The 18,038-nt window shown below is 40.5% G+C and overlaps 1 protein-coding gene across 1 annotated transcript in view; it reads right to left on the bottom strand.

Annotated features, from left to right (window-relative positions):
* Positions 1–17,075, bottom strand: part of LOC149322457 (uncharacterized) — a 34,134-nt gene extending 17,059 nt beyond the window's left edge. The window contains exons 1-4 of the mRNA XM_089527333.1: positions 17,037–17,075; positions 10,124–10,202; positions 8,595–8,864; positions 4,858–4,982 (exon numbers count right to left, since the gene is read on the bottom strand). Of these exons, the coding sequence (XP_089383459.1) occupies positions 4,858–4,982; positions 8,595–8,864; positions 10,124–10,202; positions 17,037–17,075 (513 nt within the window). The remainder of the gene's footprint in view (positions 1–4,857; positions 4,983–8,594; positions 8,865–10,123; positions 10,203–17,036) is intronic.
* Between the last annotated feature and the right edge of the window lie 963 nt (positions 17,076–18,038).

Genomic DNA, 18,038 nt, shown 5'->3' with positions numbered 1-18,038 from the left:
CTTGAAAACTGAAACAGTAATTGATTGATTAAAATATAATTAATTAATTAATTGGTCACTACTTATGCTTTAAGCTATATTTCAGCCCTGATTATGACTGTAAGTTACACAGATCCAGTACGCTACAGATCACATGTAGTGACACTTATTCTAGATTGCTGTAGTAGACCTAAAGAATTGCTATACTTGAACTGAATTGTCCGAAAGGAAAACTGCCCTGCCTGTTTGTTAGGAAATTTGATTGCATTTCTCAAGGACTGAAAAGGGAGAGAGGCTTTCTCATTACTAAATATGTCCAGAGTCCATTTTGTGATATACCTGCTGCCTTTACAGCTCCAATATTAACTTTGTGTTTGATGTTCATATCATCTTTAGGACTCATTTTGGGATTTTGTGGATTTATTTCCAAAGGTACATAACACATTCTGGTAGGGTTTCTTCACTCTCCAGTTAATAATTCTCTGTTTCAGTATTTGATTGCTATCTTATCGTAGATGTTTCTGAAACGTTTCTCTCTTGTTTTTAATGTATAATTTTAGTTACTGTGACTTTAACCCACTGTGAGCACAGGAGTACTCCCAGGTCTGAAAAGGCCTACATGACTGGATGATCTGAGCACACAGGATGCGGCTCAAATGGGAAAGTTGATCTTTGAAGAAGAAATAATGCTTCAGATTGCAACAACATCAAAAGAAAATCTTCTGCATATTTATTTTAACTTAAAATCTGTGTTGTAAAAAAGAAGGTCCAGCCAAAGAATTCAGAAAGAAGCCCAGGTATGTGCAAAACCAGAGGGTAGACATTTAAAAAGTAAACAGAGTAGACCCAGTGGCGGATGTAACAAAACATGAGACAGAAATAGACTGAGGCAATCAATCCATTAGAGGAGAAAGTGGAAAAAGTAACAGCAACAGAATTAAGCCCAGAATGGCATCACTCTCGGCTTTTTAACAGAATGAATGGCCCAGATCTCACCTGCTTTCTTCTCATCTACTCCCAGATCTATGTCCTTTCCATTCATATTTTGTGCTTAAATCTCTCTCTTTCTCTGCCTGTTGGACTGTCTTCTGATCCTCTCTATATGACTTGTGCTCAGCATTCCACTGCCATGAGGAATATAAAAGGAAAATTTGCTGCAAAGTGATCAATTTCTCCAATCGCAAATTCAGCATATTCAGACTTATTGGCAAGTTGCTGCAACCACCAGCTACAAGAACAAGCTGACTGTATTAAATCAATCTATATCCTGTGTAGGTGATGGAAATCAACATTGCTCAACAAGGATGGGGCTAAACTCGCTCCTGGGATTTACTCCTGGGATTACTGGAATTATTGATCCATGAGACTACTGCAAAGGGTTGTTACTATATCAAAATCTCCAGCAGTAAAATGCCAACAATAAAGCAAACTACAAACAGCAGCATGGCCTAGTTTGCAATAGGGGGCCACCTGTTGCTTGAGGATGATCTATGAAAACCTTAAAAGATCACTATTAAAAACTGCTGCATATTTCCACATATGTTCTGCAAGTAATTATTCTGACATGGTCCAGACTCTCCTAGCTCATCCACAAGAACATGTCCTGTGAGCAGCTGATGTATGCAGAAGTCAGATCCTATTGCTGTTTCTGACCCCCCTAAAAAAGGAGCAAAGCAAAATTTAAGAGTAACTTCATGTTACAAGTGTTAATTTTCAAACAAAATAACCATTTAGGTTATTTCTTTCTGAAGAGGAGCCATGGGAATGCACAGGGTCCTTAGCCCATTCCACTTCAGCTACCTTCCATTCAAAATCACCACTCAGTGATCTGGAAGCAATATTTACAAACAAGTGGGGGAGGAATCTGGTACAGATGAAAAGTAGCTGGAAACATGTGGGTGAGTCAGGGGAAAAACTATCTGGCAGAGAAGGGCTTAAGCATATACTGTAACTATAGCTGTTCCTACAAATGACATCCTCCCAAGTCTACTTTATTTAAGTAGTTCTTGGGAATTTGTTGTGCACATTTGTATGTAACATTTTTATTCCTCAACTCTATGCATTTTTATTTCCTTGAGTTTACACTGCATCTCTATCAGCTGATGGTGGCGTATACTAGGATTTGACTGGATTCAAGGGTCTGCCATGCCACTGTCTGAGCCCTGAAGGTATGAAAAAGTATGAGCTACTTGAGGGCCAGAGGCAGGGAGCTGGAGATAGAAAGCTAGAAAGTACTATTCTCTCTTGAGTTCTGAAAGGCAGAAGGCCATGCTCCTATTACTTACACCAGGCTTGGACAATCCAGAAGCTTCAAACTACCTACTGCAAGGGATGATCCTTGGTGTCCATTCCCCACATTCCCACATGTATCCTACCTGTGTGTGGAGTGGACATCCCATGGGAAACTGGTTGGATACTGCTTGTCTTCAAAATGCCAGACCACACAGCCTTTCAATCTAATCCTGCGAACTAGGCTGCCCTACAATTTTTAACCAGCAAGTGCAGGATGCATTCAGCAAATTGTGTTTCATCAGTTTATAGCAATGACATCTGCTACTTGGGAGAATGGGACATAAACTACTGTAAGTCACAGAACTAGAACGTAGTAGTTATAAAGAGACGGGAATCAAGGAACGACTAATTCCCTACCAGTTAGTCTGAGCCCTTGGATATAAGACAAAGGACAAAGATTTAACTCTCTCTCAGCCCATGAAATAAGACAGACCAATAAATAATTCTGTTTTCAAATATGCCAGATGAATATAAGTGGCAATTAACCTGGGCCAAAAACTGCGTGGACTAGGACTCAAATCCCACTTGGCCATAGAAACCTATTGGGTGATCTTGGGCAAATTACATACTCTCAGCCCCAAAGGAAGACAATGGTAACTCCTCTCTGAACAAATCTTCTCAAGAAAACCCAATGACAGAGTTGCCTTAGGGTCACCTTAAGTTGGAAACAACTTGAAAGCATACAACTATAACAACAACAAAAATAGAATTGAAAAATAAACTTTACCAAAATTTTTTACTCTGATTAAAATATAAAGGTTTCCCCTTGGTGCGCTCATCTCCATTACTAAGCCTAAGAGCCAATATTGTAAATAATAGAAATAAAACATGCAAGTTTCAAAAACTCATTTCTTTAAACTAGTTCTTTTAAGTAGCATACATTCATTTTTAACAACTTATGGGCCCAATAAAGCACCATTTCAATGTTATCTGATCAGAACTGACATTGTTCCTGATAACTATATTACTTGGCTATGTATGAGTGAACATTTATTATTGAAGAAGCATGCCACAGATTAAGGGGTGGATGTCTCCTGCCCCCTACAGGCTGCATAGACAAAAAAAAGCAGAGTCTCTGAAACTCATCCACAAAGTAGAGGACTAGCCTGTACTTGTACGTGCATGATATGCATTTTGACAAACTATCACGCTATCAAGCACTTTGAGAAATCATCACTATCAAGCATCAAAATGTAATTTATTCATCTGGGAAGGAAGCATCGACTTTTTTCCCAGGGGTGCAGGAGCATCAAATCATCTCAGTTCAGGCATTAAGTGTATGTGCTTCCAGAGCATCTCACACATGAACAAGTTACACAATAAATGAAACACACAAACAATGTAAAAAATATCAAACAGACTGTATTCTTCAGAAGTCACCCCATCAAGATCTATATCTCCAGCATGGTAGAGATCTCCAGTATATAATAAATAAATGCACACAAGAAACTGAACTGCAGAAGTCATGATGCTGAGTTTGTAGCACAGAAATAAATATGCAACAACACTATTCACCTTAAATAAAAAAAAGTAAAATTGCATGGTTTATAAGAGAGGATAATGAGAAGCTTATCAATGGCAGTAACCACAACCATTAATTTAAAATAAACCCAAACCATTTGTAAGACCATTGAAACCTGCAGTTGTCCTCTCTCTAGTTCCGCAAACTTCCAGTTCTCCAGTTTCAAAAAATGTTATATACAATGCAGTCATTCTTAAATACAAAATCTACAAATAGAAAATTGTATTTGTTGATTCCCAGATCAGTTTCATTGAGATATCCAGAAGTAACATTTCAGCCATTGTTGAGAACAAACATAAGCATAAGTGCTAAAGAACAAGAAGGCAGAACCTGCATACAGCCTGAATATAATACAAACATATTGAATATAAATATGTTCATAAATAAAGCATATAAATATGGGGAAAAGAGAATGCTGATCAATAAAAAAAAAGATTAGAATGTCAGAGGCTCATTCACTCTCCATAATTATAGCACTCTATTCCTCTTTAACTGCTATGGCGACATCCAATGGAAGCCCACGTCTTGCAGTTTAATCAGAGGCACTGGAGTTCTCTGGCTTAGAATTCTAAAGGCCCATCCACCAACCTCAAATTCTGGGACTCCGCAGAATTGAACCATGTCAGTTAAAGTGGACTTATAATGCTATAATTACATTCTGTTAATGGGCCCCTACTCATGAATGACTTTTAGGAAATGGTTTTTTTATTTTATTTTTATTTTATTTTTTGGATTATGAAAATCTGAACACTTGAAATTAATGCCTTGTAATTGCACACTCTGAAAGAGGTTTTGTATCATAATAGGACTATGCAAGGAATGTTGGCTTGCTATATTTTTGTATTCTTAATAACATTACAACACTGTATTTCTAATATATAGTTCAATGTATGCCTTGTGCGATATTTAGGCTGTGTGCAGCTTCCTACTTTTGGTTCTTAGCACTTCTTGCATTTATATTTACATCCCTGTTTAGAACCATTCTTCTTTGTTGATATGCCAATCCTGAAAATGCCTCAGTCAACAGCATCATCAAACTGACCGTCAACCAGCACAGCCTCTACCTGCTTCAAAGTCAGTGGTGCTACATGGTGCAAGCTGGGATCATAAAAAGGCTGTCCTTGAACTGAACATGGTGCTGCTGGATCTTGATCCAAGAAATCTTCACTTTGGATAACATCATCAAAATCTAAACAGATAATTAAGGAATGGGTTTAAGCCAACATAGTATTTTATTATCTTTGACATATCTGGTTGTCTTCATTAGATAATTAGATCTCAGCTTTAATTGAAAACATCCATGCTAAGGAATAAGGACCCACAGCGTAGCAAATTATTTGCATTCCTTAAGAATAAACAAGCTGAAATACAAGTGGTAATGCATGATTTACCAAGGACAAGTTAACCACTCATTTGAGTATGTTGGCAGGTATTTCCTTTGCATTATTGTGATTAGTAAGCTAATACATAAACCTACTCAGTATTAATTCTTAGAAAATATAACAGTTCATGTTCATCTGGAAATTCAGTTGATGCAACCTCAGTCCAAATACGTTAAAGGACTCTTAAAGAAGAGAGCTTATAATGATCTGTCATGGATGATGAAATCTGGGTCTGAGTCAGGGCTGAGTAAAATAATACTGCCAGTGACTTCATTATTTCCAACTTTGAGACGTATGCAACCCTCGCTTTCCTTTTCTGTGGCAACATGTATTATTGTCTACCCACCAGCACAACATAATTTTTTTGACACTTGATAACTCATTCTTCTTTTTTACGTTATACAACATGTCATCAATAGTGCAGCATGTTATGTTAAAAACTAGCAGCTTACCAACTTTCTCTTTTGATTAAAAAAAATTCAGGAAGACTTCAAGACAAAGGACTTTCAAACAAGCCTGCTGTCCCACCCCAATTACACTAGTTTAAGAATGGAAGCATACAGGTTTTGCATAATTTCTTATCACACATTCCCACACAGTACCACTTTGGAAATCCATAGTTGTGTGATCTGTTTTCCACTTCACCAAACACTGTTTTCTAGAGGGAAGGGGTTTGACAAGCAATCATGGCTGCTAACTGCCTCCCGAAACTGGCTGCTGTGTGAATGTGCACACAGCAGCTGGCTTCAGGAAGATGTTGCTTGCCACAAACCTTGCAAGAATGAGAGGGAGAGACAAGCAGAGTCATGCCCAATTATATCACTCATATGACTGCCTGAGAAGGGACTGCAGCACAAAGGACCTATTGGCAATAACAGAATAGCAGCAAGACTGAGACCCTATTGCCCATCAGTGAAAAGATGCACTACAGAGATGAATGGGATGCAAGGCTGGAATATGACTAACAAGTGGCCAAATACACTTTTATCCTATTAAAATTCTGCTTTCCTAGCCTCCTACCATAAATTAGTATACAATTCTTCCCTCTCCCATGGTGTTTATTAAGATTTTCCTGTTGTTATAACATATAAGAATGTTTGAGGGAGAAATAAAATTAAAATTTAGATAAAACCTTACAAGTTATTTAAAAAGGACACACTGTTAGAATACTTCTGGAAATAAGTATGGAATAATCATGTTACATCTCTGTTAAAACAATTACTGGAAACCTAGTTTTCTGTTTTCAACCCAGAATGTAAGAAGTCGTGTATCCCTCAGATCCAGACCACAGCCAAGGCTTGTAGATTCTTTTTATACAATATTGCCAAAATCCGACCATATCTCTCCGCCTCTACTGCCAAGATCCTGGTCCATGCCCTAGTGATCTCACGACTTGATTACTGTAATGTCCTCCTGGCTGGGCTTCCTCTTTCTCACCTCCGTCCTTTAATCTCTGTTCAGCATTCAGCTGCACGCATTATCACTTCCACCCACCGCTCTGACCACATCTCTCCTGTGTTGGCATCCCTTCACTGGCTCCCCCTCCCTTTCCGTATTCAGTATAAGCTTCTGCTGTCCACGTTTAAAGCCCTCCATGGACTGGCCCCTCCCTACTTATCAGACCTTCTTTCTCCTCACCTTTCCACTAGGGCCCTCCGTTCTAGTAGTCAAGGTCTGCTGTCTCAGCCCAGGATTTCCTCTGCCCCATTCCGGATTCGCCCCTTTTCACTTGCTGCCCCTCACTCCTGGAACCTTCTTCCCCCACAAGCAAGAGCCATCACTTCTTTAACCAGCTTCAAAACGGAGTTGAAAACCATCCTGTTCAGAGAAGCGTTCCCAGGCATTGCATAATTGTCGCTTACTATTTGATGTTCTTGTGGTGCCTGTTTATTGAACCCTTTCCTGTATTGCTATGTACTGTATATGTATTATCCTACTTGAGAGTATGTATTTTCCCTGGAAAATGAGTAACCATCCATTATGAAGCCTCCCCCTCCCTCCAGTCCATCTGCCTTGGTCCAGGCCTTGGAGGTAGAGAGGAACTGCTGGACCTCTTACCCTTTCCCTCCACCACTCCCTTCTCCTTCTGTGTCATGTCTTTTTAGATTGTAAGCCCGAGGGCAGGGAATCGTCTAACTAAAAGATTGTATGTACAGCGCTGTGTAAATTTACAGCGCTTCATAAATAAAGGTTAATAATAATAATAATAATAAAGAAACAATATGGACCCCCCCCACTCCTCAAAAAAAAAAAAGAAAAGAAAAAAGAAAAAAATCAAGAGATCTGGGGAAAGGCAAATCTCAAGACTTTTGCTTCCTGTGGTAAAAGACAAGATGGAACTCCTCCACACATCCATGTACAGAATTATGTCTGGAGTGTCCATTAAATCTTACTTTCACATTAGTAATGGTCCATCAACTTCTACTTCGTCCCTAGACACTGATGAACTCCAGTGCTCACCATCCCTGGTCACTGAACATGTTGACTGAGGGTGAAGGGAGCTGGAATCAAGCAACCTCTGAAGGGTTAGTTTCTCAGCTCCAGTTCTGTTAATCCATTGGCTCTCAAACAGTGAGGCGGGACCCCCTAAGGTGGATACATGAGGGGACATGAGACTTGGGAGCCCTGATCCCCCCTCCTCCTCCTCCCAAACTTTTTTGTGTGTAAAATGTACACATGTATTGAATTAAATATTGGATTTACTTAAATAAAGCTGTTTTAATTTGAACAATGTTATTCTTCATAGAAAGTTAAAATATCAACATACATGAATGTGCAAATGAAAATACACACACTAAAAAATCAAAGTATTTTTATTCATATGTTATGTTGGGAGGGGCAATGTCTGCATGTACATGTAAAGGGAGGTCCCAAGGGTAAAATCCCTGTATTAATCCCTTACATTCCTGTCCAGCAGCAGGGACTGAGCTCCACAGTTGGTCCTGGATAGCATCATACCTTCTACGATTTCACAAATGAAAATAAAGATACCCTTGTGCAACTGAAAGGCCCCTATTTTCAGCTCTCTACTAGTAAGCTCTCTTTTACATTCTGAAGCATGACAGTTTATAATCAGCTCTGCTCTGGGGCCTCCACAAACTACAATTCCCAGAATGCCATAGCATTGCATCAGGGCAGTTAAAGCAGCGTCAAATCGGATTATTTCTGCAGTGTGGATGCATCTTATATCAGACAGAAAAACAATAATAGCAACAGTAGCAATTCCCTTTCTCTTTTTGGAGCATTCAGTTTTCTATTTTCCTCAAATAAGGGAGCACTGCAGAGATATTTGCACTGGTGTGTTAAATGGCTGATCCAAGAGAAGCTACCTTTTTCACAAGGCACCTCCCCCTCCTAATCACCTGACTTTCTAACATTCAATTTAATAGAGAGAGAGAGAGATGGAGGTCTCCACCTACCATAAGGATTGTTAATGTTTTCTTTGTCTGCCAGCTCTTTATCCCAGTCCTCTTTCTCATACTGGAGAATAATTTTCATCTCAGGGAAAGTTGTACTAGTAGTGGGCACACTGCCATCTTCACCACATGATTCCCACTCCAAGTCTTCACTGTCTGACTTCAAATCTCCAAAGTCGTCAGAATCTTTTAAAGTGTCTGATGCTTTTTCCACCACACTTCCTGCCAGATCTAGAAAGAAAGTTCCTTTAAAATTGTGGGGGAGGGGGGAATCTGGAAAATGAGTGAGGAGTAAGATGGATTAATGCTATAGACAAACCCACCACTGTACAGAGTTTTTTAAAAAAACTTGCATTCATCTTCAAGGCAATCTTTATAGTAGGAATGGGGAATATGTACCCCATCTAGAGCCTAGATGTTATTGCACTCCAGCAGCCCACAGTGAAAAGGAAGGACTGATAAAGGTAGTCTAGCAACATTTAGAGAGCCATAGAATCAGTATCTCTGCTTTACGTATACAGTATTTGAATATTATGACTTCAAACATGACCATTTTCTATTCTCAACATATAGCTCCTTCTTCCTTAATTTAGTAAGGGAAGCTTTCTGCATCTGCCATATTATGTTGATTTGCCCCCGTTTCTCGTATATACTATATTCTAGGCAAGGAAAAACAGGTGTTACATTCCCAGTGTACCAACAGTGCTCTCCTCTTTAACCCCATCATAGGAGACTTGAAATGTCAATACCCCTGTGAAAGAGCCTATAAAGGGGACCTAATAAATGAACCATCAAGACACCTGCTTCTGGATCATTTGGGAGCTGCACCTCCTGCACCACCATGTTCACAGGAACAATATATTCTCTATGGGGCAGGGGAACATTTATAAACCCAATATTCAAAAGCTAGCTATTCTTCCAACTCCCAGTTAATATTACCATTGAGGACTTGTGATAAAGTAAGCAATAGACATTATTATTATTATTTCTATATATAGTGCTGTAGATTTACACATACATTTACAAATACATTAAGAGCATTGTACCATATTATTTCTATTTAGAGTAGTATTTATTTTTTCTGACTACAAAAACATGCCTTTCTTCTACTATCATCTTATTTTGGACAGCATCAATTGTCTATCTAAATGAGCACTGAGTAACTGCCTCTTTCTTCTTTCCCAGCCTTACGTGCTATGCATCCTTCTCTAAAGAACATGGAAATACAGCCAGCCCTCCATATCCATGGATTCTTTATCCACAGACTGAAGCATCCACAGCTTGCAAATATACAAAAAAAGGTGTATTCCAAATAGCAAACCTTGATTTTTCCATTTTATATAAGAGATATAAGAGAGACCATCTTACTATGCCATTGTATTTAATAGAACTTGAGCATCCACAGATTTTGGTATTCACAAGGGGCGCTGGAACCAAACCCCAGTGAATAACAAGGGCCCACTGCACACTATATACTAATCTGGGGTAATACCTCTCAACCATTATATCCCCACGCCCCACACTTGAATTACCTTTACTAGGCTGCCAGCTGAAAATCTTCAACATTTCTATTTCCTTCTGAACAGCAAAAGCAGATTCATCGTTCCTTATCTGCAGGACAGAAATGCTGATTTAAGTCAAATGATAATTTCCTATAGGAATTTTTATTATTATTATTATTATTAACCTTTATTTATAAAGCGCTGTAAATTTACACAGCGCTGTACATACAATCTTTTAATTAGGCGGTTCCCTGCCCCCAGGCTTACAATCTAAAAAGACGCGACACAAAAGGAGAAGAGAGTGGTGGTGGGGAAGGGGATCAGATCCAGCAGTTCTTCTCTACCTCCGAAGCCTGGACCAAGGCAGATGGACTGGAGGGAGGGCTTGGCTTCTTAATGGATGGGTAAACTTCTTCCAGGGAGGCCTGTTGGAGTTAGCATGCCTCTCTAGTAGGATAATACATATAAAATACAATTCTCTTAAGACTGCTTGATAAGTAGTAAATAATTCTACATGTGAGAATTTTTTTTCCCTGCAAAATTGTTTATTGTGTTCTATGCAGCTGTTAACAAAATATGTGTGACCATTCTGCACATATTTTCTATATTAATGCCACTGTTACATTAAACAATGTTACTGGCTGATGATGATTTGCAACATGTGCTTGGAATTCAAAGGCTTTCTCTTGTAAACCTCATAAAACCAATCCCAAAATCTGTTAGGCCTTTTCCTTTGCCAGGTACACATTGGGATATTTATCCCACAATCTGAAGGAATCCCACCATCCAAACCAGGGTGTCGCCAAATCTATCCAAATGACCATATGTGTATACACACACCCCACTACCCCCAAATTGTTCAAATCTGGTTGTGGCCTGTTACAGACTGCCTAAATAAAGCTGCTTCAGGTCTCTTTGGAGGTATGCTGTTTAAATGGTGCATGCATCCTAAGAATCCAGAAGCTGTGCCAAAGCTGCACTCCAGTGCTTAGGAATAGAGTGTGGCTTTGGCGCGACCTCCGGACTCTTAGGACCCATGCATCATTTAAATAGCATACCTCCAAAGAGACCCGAAGCAGCTTTATTTTGGCAGTCTGTAACAGGCCACAGAGTGTATAGAAAAGTTTCTGTATGTTGGTTTCTATTCTGATCATATAAATCTTTCGCCTTTTATGAAGGATTTCTGCAGACAGAGGAGTTTACTTTTGGACCTAAATTCAATTATTAGTTTCAATTAGAGTGGATCCATTCAATCAACAGAACTTATGTAAGTGTTGCCTAACCAAGGCCTGTTACAAACGGGCATAAAGTACGGACTGGGTCCGTATTAGGGTTAGAAAGCGGCGTCCCTTCCGGACGCCCCTGACCCTAATAGTCTGTACAAAATGGCGGCGCCCGTTCCACACGGGGGCCGCCATCTTTACGTAGCGGATGCGCTGCTGACGCACGCTGCGCCCCAGATGTGACGCCGCAAGTGCGCAAGTAGTGCCTTGTGGCATCCCATCCCAGGCGCAAGAAGAAGCACCATTTTGGCGCTTCTTCTTCGCTGTGTCCGGGAACCGTGCAGTTTGGTTGCTGTGGTTCCCGGACGCAGCAACTGGCGGCGGCGGCAGAGCGCCGCTTTTCAGCGGTCTGTAACCCGCCCAAGTTTCCATTGATTCAATGGGTCGATGTGATTGTTTTATAGTAATCAGAATGCTAATCATCACCTATGGTGGTCCCACCTCAAATCTCTACCCTTTTCCTAGAGTACTGCTGCTACCAGGATCCCTAATGGATTCACAACTGTCTCTGTATATATGGCTGCTCTTTCAGGCTCCTGGCTCCTCATCTCCATTACACTGGAGTGACCAGTCTATAGGAACGCTTATATTAAATAACCAATACAAATTTATTAAATACAATTAAAATGTTACACCACCCTTTAATCTCTGGCATGTTCTAGTGGTTTGAGTGTTAGACTATGACTCTGGACACCAGGGTTCAATTCCCTCCTTGACCATGAAGCCCACTGGGCAAGTCACATATTCTTAGCCTCAGGGAAAGGAACGACAACCTTCTTCTGAACAAATCTTGCCAGGAAAACCCCATGATAGCTTCACCTTAGAGCTGCCATGTCAGAAATTACATGAAGGCACACGACGACAACAACAACAACTCTCCACTACACAAATATTTGTAGACTGCAGCTTTTTCTTTTAATATACTACTGAATAATTAGTTCAGCACAGGAACCTCTCTCACAGAATCTCTCTTTCTCTCTCTGGAACATAGATCATTCCATTAACTCCCAAATTATATTTGTTAAATATGACATCAATCTTGGATAAGGAACTAGAATATAAATATTGGAGGTTAATCCTATATTTGTTGACAGCAGCAAGATTGATAACTAATAGAAAGTGGAAACAAGAAGACATACCTCAAATAAAGGAATGGAAGATAAAATTAACATTGATGGTATATAATAGATCAATTAACAAAGCAGAGAAAGATTGGTTACCTATCACAGTGTGGAGAGAGGAAAATTGGGGCATAAACACTAATTTCTTATGAATGTAACTCACAGGAATGAAATTACAAAGTCAGACACAATTTACAAGGATTGGAAAATAGTTTGTGTTGTAGTTAATGTAAAATAAAGGAACAGGAAGGTGTCACAAGGGGAAAATATATTACTGTGGAAGATATTTAGGTTCAGGTAATTTAATTATGTATTTTATTTTGTAAATTATTTTTATGTTATTGTGGTCAGACCGAGACAGAACAAAAATAAGCGAACCTAATATAAGGGAGAATTTAATATAAAAGAGGGACAGAATTTAGAAGTGCTCTATTGTTCGATTTATGTAGTATGGCAAATAAAATGAACTGTTTATACTGAAAGTTTTTTTCATAATATGTTGGATTATATTCAGTTATATATATGCAATATAAATCAACTTTAAAAAAGAACACAGATCCTTGTCTTCATTGTAAGTATATTCTTGCATAATTGAAAAGTGCCACCGACTACCATTCTCTTAACCTATCACCATCCACTAACTCACTAATTTACTCTACTCCAACTTTCTAAACCCAGAAATTTTCATATACAGTTGGCCCTCCATATTTGTGGCTTTGATTCTGCATCCCACAATTCATGCAGGATGTATGTCTCGTTTACTGTTCAAGAGTTATGGATAACCAGCTGCTTGCCTAGCCTCCTCTAAAAAAAAATAATGAAAATTTGCACAACATTTCTTAACATTACTTCTTTTACCATAGTAAAAGTCAACTGGAGTTGAGTCAATAGCATCACTAAACACAATGAAACTGCTTCCTACCAGTGTGCATCATTTCTGCAGACTGCTCTTATGCACATCCTGCTCCTTTCTGCAGGGTTAAATACCACCTGAAGGACTGTAGCTAGTAAGTTCAAATCAATCAGTTTATGCTGTGAAATGCAGCACAAACACACATCCCTTGGCTTCTTGACTTTTGCTAAGCTTAGGATTGCCTAGGGTCACAATGTTATGGTGCCAGCAGAAGCCAGAACAGACAGGATTGCCCTGTATAAAGCATCCACTGTTTTCTTTTCAGCACACCCTTTTTCTTGAGCAGTCTCATTGGCAGTCATGTTTTTATTTCCCTTCAGACATAGCCATAGATGTTATACACAGTGTCATTTCTTCTGAACAAGTCTCCACTTGGTACAGCAGAAAAATGAAATGCAAGTCAGCTTGCCCAGAAACTCTAAACTGACCACAACAATTGCATTTAAGCATTCCTGATAGTCTGATAATAAAAGGCATCAGAGCCAAGTTAAATGTAATGCTAAACAGATCATTAGGAAGGTGATCCAATTGTTTTGCATGTTTAATTTAATAGCACTGCTTAAGAAGGGACCAATGGAAGTTTATTTTTTTGAGCTAGTAGCATACATTAGGACTATTTTAGTCAAAACAAAATGTAAAACTGGAACTGCTAAACCTCCCCTCTACATGCTTGCCATTTTCAACATTTTCAAGAACAGAGAGGAGTGGAAGTATTATATGTGTAATGTGTTTGTAAGGTTATGTGTTTGTTATGTCTGATGCTTGTTGAAGTAATTTTTATGTTTTGCTTTGTGTGATTTTAGTAAAATATATATATTAAAAAGAAAAATGGACAAGATTCCTGATACAACATTTAGTGTTGTTTGGATACAGGGAAGGGAATGTAGAGAAAGAGTTTGAAAAATTATACAAAGAAATAAAATGAAGGGGAAAAGTACAAAAGAGAACATTTCTGAGATCTGCAAGATCTCAACCATCTTCTATGGGCATTGTGGTGGCTTTGGATAAAGTCCCCTTCAAGAGCAAGTTCAATCTGTCTTAGTGCTGGGGGTAAGGGTGACTTCTTCATTTTGCGTATTAAATGCATACCTCTCAAAATGACAACACTCTCAGAGCTTTCAGAGGCTACTATTCGATTATGCTTTTATTAGGACCAAATAGGCACAAGGTTGTGGGCAAGCTTTCAGAAGAACCTTAGAGCCGAGAAGACTAAAAGCCTATCCAATCCAGCATTCTGTTCACACAGTGGCCAATTAGCTGGAGGAAACCCACCATTAAGCCCTGAGTGCGACTCCACCCTTTAGGTTCAAGCATCACTCCTGAACGGACTGAGGAGATACATAAAAAGGCTGAAGCTGGGGAAGGAAACAGGCATGAAATGGCTGCCTCTTTGTACAAAGATTATAGTTTGTATAATAACAATTTTAAGACTGAGTGCAAAAGGAGTGCAAGAGATGTAATAGCCTCATTAGCTGCTTTCAAGAGGCACTCAAAACTACTGGGCATAATGATGATGATGATGATGATGATGGCTGTGCTGTTCTTGAAAACAGAATCAAGAAGCCATTAGATTCTTTGTTCAGTCCTAATCAGAGCACACAGGAACCTTGTGAGGAAGAAAACAAAACTGGGGGAGGAAAGCTTGGCAATATTGTTATTAGCAAAGTATCTTGAAACCAGTGGATTTAGTTCCCAAAGCCTGGAAAGGTTATTTGTTTATTTTGGGACTCTACTGGCCATGTTGGCTGGGGGATTCAGAGCCTTGTAATAAAAAGTAACAATCTCACCCCCTGCTACTTCCAAGCAAACCATACTTGGAGATAACACTTAATCCAGTCTACTCAGGAGGGCAACAAAGCCAGCCATTATTTACCATGTAAACACTGATTTGAAGAAGGACCTAACATATTACAGGCGTGCTGTTCTGGCCCTAACTTCAGGACTCCTGTTTGCAAATGTCTTTTAAGTATACTAATTTTACTACAGCTCTTCATAATAATTTTCTACCTTATTCGTGCAGCGTAGTAAACTCTTGAAGCATTCCACCACACACCAACCAGAGAGTACAGTGGTCCCTCCACATTCACTGGGGTTAGGGACACAGGACTCCCGTGGAAGTGGAAAAACCGCAAATAAACAAATTACTACTTTTTAACCTGAGACCACCTCTCTAGGAACCTCTAGGTCCTCCATCAGAACTCTATGGTCAACATCTGCCAAAAGCTAACCATAGAATCATGCAAGAGGACATATAAAGGCCTAGAGATCTAGTAATCTCTAGATCAAACCTACACAACTTGGCAGTAGAAAGGGGCCAAAATTATAATGGGCTAAACCTCTTTGGGGAGCAGATAGGTTTTAATTAAATATTTATTATTATTATTATTATTATTATCATTATTGCTTAATAATTAATAACACATATTATTAATATTAATTCTATCCTCATCCTCCTCTGCCCGGCCCTCTCCTCAGGAGAAAGCCAAGCAGTGCAGGGTCCTTGAAGTCTTCGCGGGCTGCCCAAAATCCTTTGGGGCCATATGTTGTGCAGGCCTGTTCTAGATCCTCCAGCACAACCCTATGGTCAATTTCCAGCAGACCCTCCAGTAATCCAATCCACAAATCATCACAACCGCAAAAGTCAAAGAGGCAAATGTGGAGGGCTGACTGTACAGTATTTACAAAATAGTTAACTTCTGTTTGCTCTCCTGTGCCTTCAAGCCGTTTCTGACTTACGGCGACCCTATCACAGGGGTTTCTTGACCAGAATTGTTCAGAGGGTGTTTCCCATTGCCTTCCCCTGAGGCTGAGAGAGTGTGACTTGCCCAGGGTCATCTATTGGGTTTACATGGCGGAGTTATTTGAGTGGCAGAAGGTAAATAAGTGAGCCTTGTGTTTCTGAGGAGAAAGGAGAAGAGAGAGGGAAATTCTGCAGTAACCTATTTATACCTAAGATCTGTTTCAGATGCACTCCCCAGCCCCACTGAGGAGGAGAGGGAGGACCCATCACTGCCTCTCAGCCTGACCACCTCCTACCCCCATAGGGTTGTGTTGTGGGGCAGGGGGACCAGCCGTCCTCCTTTTCCAGGACACATCCTCCATTTCAACCATGCATCCCGGCGGGCATCCCAAAACATCCTCCATTTTGAGCAGCATGAATTTGCATTTCTACGAGTGTTTTGTAGCTTTTCTTTTGGAACGCCTCCCTTTTTTCCCCTTCAACTTCCTCCATTTTGAGGGGGCCCTGTCTTCCTCGGCTTTTAGGACACCTGGGTCCAAACCACACTGCAGAAATGATCCACTTTGAGATCACTGCCACTGCCCTGGCTCAGTGCTAGGGAACCCTGGGAGTTGTAGTTTAATCACAAAACGACAACTCCCAGGGTTCCCTAGCACTGAGCCAGGGCGGCTGAAGCGGTCTCAAGATGGATTATTTCTGCAGTGTGTGTTTGGGACCATGGCTACCCTGGTTGTGGGGATAAAATGGTGGGGGGAAGGCACAGGGATGTAAGGCGTTGAGCCAAGCCTCCCTTCCCAGCATGCCAGCTTCAGTCAAAGTCAATCAAAACGCCCCAGCAGCCTCCACGACTGAGGCTCCTCTCTGCGGCCCCTGCCTCCTTCCTCACCCTCTGCTCCAGAGGAGCCTGCTTCCCAGACGCCTCCATCGCCCTTAAGCAGTCCCTCCCTCCCAAGCGGCCCCTTCTCCTCCCGAAGCCAAAATGAGCAGCAGCAGCTCCCTCAGGCCGCCGAGAGGGAGCAGCAGAGGGTCACGTGACCCCCCTGAGGGGACCGACCAATCAGCGACGCGCGGAGGAAGAGCCTCGCTTCCCATTGGCCCCGTCAAGGCTTCGCGCGCGCTTCCCTCGGGCTGCTCCTGCGTCCACACTGGAGAAATAACCCGGTTTGATACCGCTTTGACTCTTTGTCTGGCTCAAGGCTATGCAGTTCTGGGAGTTGGATTATGTTGTTGTGGGGCCCAGAGCGGACTAGAAACAGAAAATGCAGGCCTATAACTAACGTCTTCAATTCCTTTCTCCTATTTGCCTGATGAAGAAGAAGCCAGTGTGACTTTGAAAGCTTGCAGCATGTAATTGCGCATTTTGGTTGGCCCCATAAAGGTATCATTGTTTGGATGTTATAGGATTTGGTGTATGGCCAACATGGCTAGCTCTAGAAGTCTTATGCTTTTTGTTTGGTCAAAAAGGTACCACTGTTTTGTGGGTTTTGAAGGGTACTGTACTCTGCTCTGTGGCCAAATACCTTTCCTGTCCAAACAAAGTTAGCTTGCTCTCTCCATCATCACTGATTTTTGTTGTATGACCAAGGAACAGGAAAGCCAGTTTTTTGTTATTTATGTGACGAAAATGTGAGATAACTTGAAAATAGCCAAAGCCATGTTAGTCTGTAGAATCAGCACATAGAGAGATCTTGTAGCACCTTTGAGGCTCACTGAAAGAACAAAGTTGGCAGCAAGGGCTTTTGTAGTCCGAAGTCTAGTTCCTCACCAAAAGCCTCTCAGGAAGTAGTCTGAAGTCTACGAAAGCTCATGCTCCAACTACTTTCTTTCAGTGAGCCTCAAAGGTGCTACAAGATCTCTCTAGATACTGAAAACAGATGCTATTGGTTAG

This window comes from Sceloporus occidentalis, unplaced genomic scaffold, assembly GCF_023333645.1.
Source record: "Sceloporus occidentalis isolate IW3139 unplaced genomic scaffold, rSceOcc1.0.p SCAF_1, whole genome shotgun sequence".
In the NCBI taxonomy this organism is placed as follows: Eukaryota; Metazoa; Chordata; class Lepidosauria; order Squamata; family Phrynosomatidae; genus Sceloporus; species Sceloporus occidentalis.
Note: the sequence above shows the minus strand (reverse complement) of the source record. Positions and strands in the feature narration are given on the sequence as shown.